At 39.9% G+C, this 9,024-nt stretch overlaps 3 protein-coding genes across 3 annotated transcripts; 2 read left to right on the top strand and 1 right to left on the bottom strand.

Annotated features, from left to right (window-relative positions):
• Nucleotides 1–403: 403 nt before the first annotated feature.
• Nucleotides 404–1,291, bottom strand: LOC148297803 (uncharacterized). The gene has a single exon (XM_088248377.1). It carries the CDS (start codon nt 1,289–1,291, stop codon nt 404–406), a length of 888 nt encoding a protein of 295 aa, XP_088104503.1.
• Nucleotides 1,292–5,194: 3,903 nt separating this feature from the next.
• LOC110773595 (peroxidase 44-like) lies at nt 5,195–6,792 on the top strand. Its single transcript, XM_021978120.2, has 2 exons — nt 5,195–5,865; nt 6,016–6,792. Exons 1-2 carry the CDS (start codon nt 5,614–5,616, stop codon nt 6,790–6,792), a joined length of 1,029 nt encoding a protein of 342 aa, XP_021833812.1. The 5' UTR covers nt 5,195–5,613.
• A 699-nt stretch (nt 6,793–7,491) lies between these two features.
• On the top strand, nt 7,492–8,990 carry LOC110773592 (peroxidase 5-like). Its single transcript, XM_021978116.2, has 2 exons — nt 7,492–7,947; nt 8,038–8,990. Exons 1-2 carry the CDS (start codon nt 7,711–7,713, stop codon nt 8,818–8,820), a joined length of 1,020 nt encoding a protein of 339 aa, XP_021833808.1. The 5' UTR covers nt 7,492–7,710; the 3' UTR covers nt 8,821–8,990.
• The last annotated feature ends 34 nt before the right edge of the window (nt 8,991–9,024 follow it).

The raw sequence follows: 9,024 nt of genomic DNA, 5'->3' as shown, positions 1-9,024 counted from the left end.
CGAATATCTTTGAAACTCAACAGATTTCTTCTGGAGTTAGATGAATACAAGGCATCTTGAATGGACAGTATTGTCCCATTTGGTAACATAACTTGGGCTATTCCTGAGCCTTCAATCAGGTCTGGAGGTCCTGATATGGTTGTTACCTTTGCTTTTGTAAGCATCAAGTTTGAGAAATACTTTCGATCTCGAAGGATTGTATGAGTAGTTGCACTGTCTGCAAGACAAATATCTTTGCTAGAGCTCTTGTTTTGGGGGCATCCATAATTTACATCCATGCCTTCAAATAAAATAAGTTGAATCAACAATCATTCAAAACATTACCACTTTTATTGGATTGAAGTGAAGGCAGAAAGGAAAAATAAACAGTGCTTCAGATAATACAAATGGTACATGAAGGATTTTAATCCAGTTCAGACCCATAAATTTCATTCCCTCTTTCAGTAACAAAATCGGAAACATCTAGATGCGTCTTGTCTAAACGACGCGATATTTCCGATGAGCCGTCTATGGCTGGCGGATCTGGTGCAACATAATTTGTCTCCACTTTTTTGTTTTTAAGTGAAGTTTGATAAAGATCCGCCAAGTGCTTCGGCGTACGGCATGTACGCATCCAATGTCTCTTTGCACCACATCTGTAACAAGCGCTTTCATTATTTCTAGGCACATAGCTTGCTTGTGTTTTTCCCTTATTTCTGGGTGCATTTTTGCCATTCATGGATGGATTGTTTCTCGGCCCCAAGCCGTATGGATGAGCACCACAATCTTTTCTACTCCCTTGCCATCGGCCACGTTTGCCTCCTCGCCCACGTTTGCGGATACTGCCACGAGATGAGGTGGCATTCACTTCCCGAGATGCAGCATGTATTTCAGGAAGTGGCCTGTTGGGCGAGATTGGTGATTTTTCAATAAAAGCTCGTTGCTCAGCTAGCAAGAGGCAAGATACAAGTTCTAAGTACTTTGTGAAACCACTATGCCTATATTGCTGTTGCAGAAGCACATTTGAGGCATGGAATGTACTCAGAGTTTTTTCGAGCATATCTTCCTCAGAGATATTCTCACCACATAATTTCATAAGGGAGGTGATCCTGTGCATAGCTGAGTTGTATTCGGACACTGTCTTGAAGTCTTGAAATCTCAAGTGTGTCCATTCATATCTAGCTCTTGGGAGAGTCACCGTCTTCTGATGATTGTATCTTTCACACAAGGCTTTCCACAGGACCAATGGTTCATCAATCACCACATATTCGCTCTTCAGCGCTTCATGAATGTGGCGGCGAAGGAAAATCATGGCCTTCGCATTTTCCTTAGGTGATGCATCACTTCCATCTTCAATTGCTTTGCCAAGGCCATTAGCACGTAGATGGATCTTGGCATCCAGAACCCATGATAGGTGATCGGTTCATAATTGTATATCATTTTGTACCCTTCTAGCTTATGATTTGGTTATGTTTTTGAGTTAAACTTGTGCTTTTAATCCTTTTTGTGTTTATCTTTCAGCTTTAGGTAACAATGATGGCTTTGGATATGAAATGATGTAATCCATGCATGTTAAAGCCTGATTTGGATAAAGGGAAGAAGTGCTTAAAGACAAACTCATTTTGGCTACAGCCCCCTGCCAGTCCAGTTCCGTAGGTCATATTGCAAGCTTTGTTTCAACAACCTACACAGCTCGGATGAGGCAGCATTCTTCATGAAAGTTGTTCCAATGGGTGTATACTATAACATATCCAATATTCAGCCCCATTGGATAAATATGGAGTCTGTCACCTAGCAAACACAGAACCATGCTCAGGATGGATTTTTGTCAGCGAGCAAAATGAGTTAACAATTTGTTTTGGCCTTAACTTCTTCATCCGAGCTTGGATTGGGCCAATACTTGTGTGGTTGGATCAGACACATTCTGAACTTCAATTTGGAGTACTTAAAGTCGTCATTTGCTTAAGAGAAGCCCAAATTGTAAGCCCTTGAAGTTGCTGGTCATGCTGACCTCAGGATGAGCTGGTTGGAAACTTGGTCATGGTGAGCTAGGCATGAGCTATTGTAGCTGGTTGGAAGCTTGGTCATGGTGACATGAAGATGAGCTAGGGCTGCTGGTGGGATTTATTGGTGAAGTGCAGCAACCAATTCAAATTTTCTAATACAAGTGCATCAACCAATTCAAGATTTTATAATACAAGTGTTGTATGCATTAGCCATATTGAATTCAGATTTTCTCTTCCCTTAGGCCTATAAATAGGGATTTTCTCTAAGCTTGTAAACACACCCCAAGGGGGGGAGCTCTCAAACACTTCTCTAGAGCTCCATTCCCTTCTCTCCCTCAAATTCTCTTAGTTTCATTTTCTAGTTTTCAATTGTAGTAATGAAATATTTGTGCTGAAATTCTCCTTAAGTTTTTCTTAGTTCCACTTTACTTTTCATTATGTAAATTCTTTTCTTTAGTTTCAAGTTTGATTAGTTTCCAAGTTTCAATTATGGTTTTTGTTCTTATTCATTATGCTTATAAGTTAATATGCTAGTTTGAATGATTGATCACTATTTAGGCTTGCATGTTAGCTATCTTGGTTTGAATTAAGAGTAGACACCATGCTTTAATTCGAATTGAACTATGAATAGGAAGAGTATGTATGGACATTCGACAACAGGGATTAGATACATGCTTGGTTGTTTAAATTGTTCTTCTATGCTTAATGGGTTCCTAATGCTTAATTTTAGGTTAGAGAACAAATGATCAAATTAGGGAATTAGGAACACAAGGTTATGACCAAACACCATGGCTTAATCATACTTTAGCTAGAATCAATCCATTAATCTAATTGAACTTGGGAACTTATCTGCTTGAGTTAGTTATTTCTTTCTTCCTTGTTTTATTTATTTCATTTCTTTTTCATTTCTGTTTTGTGTAGGAAAAATGAATTGGATCATTCAATCACCAATCCTCGTGGGATCGACCTCGCACTTACATATCCTATACTACCAAACGGCTCGTGCACTTGCGAGTATCACAAGTTGAGGATGCAACTGAATCCATTTTGGTGCAGCTGTATCTACGCAACAAGAGGTAATTGTCCCCAGAAAGATCTAGGGCAGCGAATTCCAATTTTGCCAGATTTGCCATCTTCAAAAGAAGAATGAGATGCATTAGAATTCGCAATAATCTTCAGGCTTAATATATTTTTGAACTTCAGGCCAAAAATATTTTACTCAAAATTTCAGATTCGGGATCTGGGACATTAAGCCATTTATTAATAGGAACTTCAGGCCCTATAATTGTTTGAGGAACTCCAGGCCCTCATTTTAGTTGGTTATAAAAATAAAGTGCTATAAATTTGCTGGTATGGACGATAAACCCGCACCATACTTTGAATGAAAGTAAATGTGCGGTAAAGTAAATTCATAAAGTAAATTGCTTGCTGTATGGACGTTAATCCCGCACCATACTTTAAATAAAAGTAAATGTGCGGTAAAGTAAACGTGCAATAAAGTAAATGCATAAAGTAAATTGCTTGCTGTATGGACGTTAATCCCGCACCATACTTTAAATGAAAGTAAATGTGCGGTAAAGTAAACGTGCTTGTATGGGCACTAATCCTGCTCCATACTTTTAAATAAAAGAAATAAAAGGCAGTTGTGTGGACGATAAACCCGCTCCACACTTTAAATAAATACTGCCGTATGGGTAATAAACCTACACCATACAGTAAATAAAATAAGTGTGGGGATAAAAACCACCACTAAAAATATAGGAAGTATATATTATATTTTGTGGGCAATATAACTGCACCACAATTCAAGATATAATAGATGGGTTTTAAGATCACACCATCATTTTATTATGATGATTTGTGTTACAACGCGATGGGTAATGAAAATTACACCACTATAAAACAACATAATGGGGTATAAAACCGCGCCATTCCAAATTATATTACAAAGAAATAAATTAAGCAAACATGGATGAAGCAACACAAAAATTGTGAGAACACAAAAAAGAAAGTTTGCATGTCGTCGTAGTAGTAAAGTGAGAGGAGACATATGACGGAGAGGAGAAAGAGAAATAACCACATAGTGTTGAGCTGAGAAAATTTAAAAGTGGAGAGACTATCGTGCTGATAACGTGTTATAAAATAAAATAATTAGAGTATGGAATTACCACTGAAAAATGATAGTGGAATTATATCTTTTCTTGTGGCGTTTGCACAGATTGAATTTCCTCTCAAATAGAAACTCACTCACTAATACTCAAATTTCTCTCTCCTTTTCTTTCTTCTCTCTTCTGTTGGTGTACATTACAAATGAACGAACAAGCCTATTTATAGGCGCTTCTGAAGTTTTCTCGTGAGTGTACAGTGCATTGTACAGTGTACTTCTGCCTAATTCCGTGAGCGTACAGTGCACTTTGCTTCATATTTTCAACCATGTGGGCTCCACCATTTACAACAATCCAAGGAAGATTGCAATGCTGAATATCAAGATGTGGGCTCCACTATTTACTATTTACAACAAATTATACCATTTGAACTCTTTGCTGACGGCTAAGAAAAACCATATTTTAGAAGTTGATGCAATAAAGTCAAATATATAAGACTTTTAGGGTTTGTTATTTTTTATTGGAGCATGATGAGGTGTTCCCATTAAGGTTTTGAATTGATTGATTACACGATTACAGCAGTCTTTCCAACGAGAGCAATAGGAATCATAGGTATTTTTGAGGCCCAACAAGCATGGTGTTTTTACTGTAAGAATTCTATGGTGAGAACCTTATATATGGCCCTTAAAAGACAGAACTTCTTATAAGAGCCATATATAAAACCCTCCCTATATAATGACTCGGTTTTACTGATCTAATAAACCCACAGTTTATTTTTGTCTTTTCTTGATGGATTGAATCAATGCCCAAGCAATTCACAGAGGGCTCATATTAGTCTATTTTTTTATACCAATGACGCGATACACAGCCCAAAGATAACTGCTTTGACCACTTAAACTACAAACCTCTTGCCTCTAAATAGAGGTTTGAGTGGATAATATAATTTCAACCTCTAAAGTCATCTTTGTTAACTTATTACATTATGTTACATGTTTTATCAGAATTCGTTTTGGGCCATGCTTATTTGCAGACACTAACAAAATTAGAAAGATTCCAACAGAAAAGAAGAAAAGAGAAAGATCTCAAAATTAGGAAGTTGCAAACATTTATTTTGGGTGAGTGGTGATTTTTGTTCCTTTTAGTTTTGGGGGGTTGAAAGTGAACAAAGTCCTACCTCAAGGATTTTGTCATGTTAATTGGCTGGTGGCCCTTACCCCTCTCTTTCCCTCAAGGAAGGCAATCACTCACAATTCACTGGTACGAAATTTGTTACACCACACAGAAAATCCAAATAAATAAAATAAAAACTTCAAACCGAGTTTAGAAGAAGAAGAAGAGCCTAACAAATTTTGAAACCCATTTCTCAAGACTATTTGCAAGGGCCAACAGGCAAATCACCAAGAGAAAACATATAGAGGCGAGGCAAGCACCTGTTATCTTATAACACAAGAAACCTAATATTTCACTCATGTCTAGGTAATTTTGACAGTTTAGTGCACATCATTAATCATTAATTAATTATCATGGACATCATGGATCGTCTAATGATCACCACAGCAACCTTCTTCACCTTGTGCATCATCATCACCATCATCGTTCCTTGGTCAGAGGCAGCTGGACAAAGCACTGGGAACGGCTTACATGTCGGCTTTTACAGCCGCAGTTGCCCAAATGTGGAGAAAATTGTTGCTGAGATTGTGTCAAAGGCTCATCAGGATGATCTAAAGCTCCCCGCCGCCCTCATTCGCATCTTCTCCCACGATTGCTTGGTCAAGGTAAGTCCATATACATCCGGATTGGATAAAACTATTTGTACCATCTCAACTGAACATCTCTAGTAATAACAACACGTCGCAAATGGTACAAATAGTATGAGTTGAAATCATGCTCCTCCTTAATGAATTGCACGGTTATTAACATTACAGGGCTGCGATGCCTCAATTCTTCTGGATGCCACAGCCTCACATGAGCCTGCAGAGAAGCAAGCACAAGCCAGTGAAATGCTTAGAGGTTATGAGCTCATTGATGAGATCAAGGACAGGGTAGAGGAGGAGTGTCCACAAACTGTCTCTTGCGCTGACATACTAGCCTTTGCTGCTCGGGAAGCTGTTTTTCTGGCCGGTCTGCCACGACACATGGTCCCTGCTGGACGCCGTGACAGTCGGACTTCCCGTGCTTCCGACATCACCATCCCTAACCCTACAACACCTTTCGATGAGATCATAGATTATTTCTCCAGAAGAGGCATCACCATTGACGAAATGGTTGTGTTGAGTGGTGCACATTCCATTGGGGATGCTCATTGCAGCTTCTTTGACTACAGACTCTACACCTTCAAAAAAGACCAGCCCCAAGACCCTGCCCTCAACCCATCCTATGCTTCTGAGCTGTCTAAAACGTGCCCAAAACCCAACACATTGAATCCAGCTGAGGCTAAACAGAGAGCCGTCGAGTTAGATCCCACAACACCACTCGTCCTGGACAATCACTACTACCTGAACCTGTTGCAAGGGAAAGCCTTGCTTCAGTCGGATCAGACAATGGTTACTGATCCCCGCACCAGCGGATTGGTGCAACAGTTTGCCTCAGATCCCGAATCTTGGGCTCGAAGATTTGCCAAGGCCATGATTAAGATGGGGAGAATCAATGTTCTCACTGGAAATGTTGGAGAGATAAGGAAAAATTGTCGGGCCATCAACTAACTATGAGCAATTTAGTTTTTAATGTCAGTTGTGTGTAGAAACAATTGTGTATATACTATAGTGTATCGAATCTACTCAAGTCAGCATCCCATGTTGTGTACCTTATTAACTTGTATATATCTCTCATCAGATAACTAGGTCACGGGATGATGAGATATATAGACATGTAAATATCATAAGATACACACTAAATATTTCTGCGTTGTGCCTTGGACAAAGCTTAATTACTGTAAGTTAGTCTGTAATTATAAGTTTTTTTGTTAAATGATTTTATAAATTTGATTGGTTATTTAGCCTAAGGAGGTCTCTAGTCTAGATATCTAGAACATAACACATTGGTATGAACTATGAAAGGTAATGTCTGTCATTTGTAGTACCTTACCTTGGAACTTGGAAGGAAGCATCTCCCATATATATCTCTGCAAAATAGCAAGCGATCGCTAAAACGTACCATTCAATCAAGGAGGAAAATTGAGCACTTTAATTGAGGACATCTATCGAGCACTTTATGTGCATGCCTACAACTCATGAAAGCTCGCTAAAAAGTATTTTTAGATGGTTTAAACATTTAGCACAAGATCACATTGCCTTCATCATGTTACAGCTCAAGCCGTTGGTTGGCGTGAGAATATATTGACCGTTGGTTGACCAAACACCCTAACAAATTGTGAGAAAAGGAAAAGAAAAAGAAAACCAATATTTCTAGACTCTTGCAATTTTGAAGACCAAGCGAGGGAAACAGAGACAAACACTGGCTATAACAAATAATCAAACCTAATTCACTCAGTCCAGGGAAAGAACTACGCGGTTTGTGCATGGTATATAAGGCAACCCCACCTCATGTCCAAATTGTGGCGGTAGCAAAAAGAGGAAGAAGAAAAAGAGTCCAGTAAAAAAAACAGTCACCAATCTTTTAACATGGAGATGAGTCTCGCGACAATAATCTTCACCTTCATGTTGTGCACCATCTTTATCGTTCCTTGTTCAGAGGCAGTTGAGAAAGGCCAAGGCAACGGCTTGCATGTTGGATTTTACGGACTCAGATGTCCCAATGCGGAGCAAATTGTGGCTGACGTTGTGTCCAAGGCTGTGGAGGCAGACCAAAAGCTCCCCGCTGCCTTCATTCGACTCTTTTCCCATGATTGCTTTGTCAAGGTAAGTATTCGGTTACGAGTTGGTGCTTCTAGCATCATTGTTTGCGTACGAATTAATTCATGATTATCGAAACAATGTGTGTATGTTCAGGGGTGCGATGCCTCAATTCTGTTGGATACAACGCCCTCTCATGAGCCTGTTGAGATGCAATCACCAGCCAATTTTGGGATCAGAGGTTTGGAAGTCATTGATGAGATCAAGGCCAGGCTAGAGGCAGAGTGTCCAGAAACCGTCTCTTGCGCTGACATTTTAGCATTTGCTGCTCGGGAAGCCGTGGTTCTATCCGGCCTACCACGTCACAAAGTCCCCGCAGGCCGTCGCGACAGCCGTACTTCCCGCGCTACTGACGTCACCCTTCCTGCTCCTGCAACACCTTTCGACGAGATCATAGACTACTTCGGCAGAAGAGGCATGTCTTCTGACGAAATGGTTGTCTTGTCTGGTGCACACTCCATTGGCGCTGCCCACTGCAGCTTCTTTGATTACAGGCTCTACAATTACGACCAAACTCAAGCCCAAGACCCTGCCCTGGACCTGTTCTATGCTGCTGATCTGTCTCAACAGTGCCCTGCACCCAACACATTGCCTGAAGCCGAGGCCAAAAACAGGGTTGTCGACTTCGATCCCATAACACCACTCTTCCTGGACAACCAATACTATGCGAACCTGATGCAAGGGAAAGCCTTGCTTCAATCGGATCAGGCTCTGGTTACTGATCCTCGCACCAGCGCGATGGTGATGAAGATGGCTGCTAGTGCTGATTCTTGGACTCGAAGATTTGTTAGGGCCATGATTAAGATGGGGAGAATCAATGTTCTCACTGGAGAGCATGGAGAGATAAGGAAAAACTGCCGGGCCTTTAACTCACTCTAGCTACCTAGGAAATCTCTTTTATCATCAATTGTGTCTTGGCCTAGAAGACGAAGCTTGTTGCAAGTTTATACCAGTTATTATAATTTTCAAATGATTTGTTGATTGGTTTTAATTCTGGATCATAAATAGCCAAGACACAATTGACAATACAATTAATGTAAACCCTTATGACAAATGTGTATTAATTTGTCTAACATATACATC

Source organism: Prunus avium, chromosome 1, assembly GCF_965620075.1.
Source record: "Prunus avium chromosome 1, drPruAviu1.hap1.1, whole genome shotgun sequence".
In the NCBI taxonomy this organism is placed as follows: domain Eukaryota; kingdom Viridiplantae; phylum Streptophyta; class Magnoliopsida; order Rosales; family Rosaceae; genus Prunus; species Prunus avium.
This window is presented reverse-complemented; position numbering and strand designations above follow the sequence as displayed.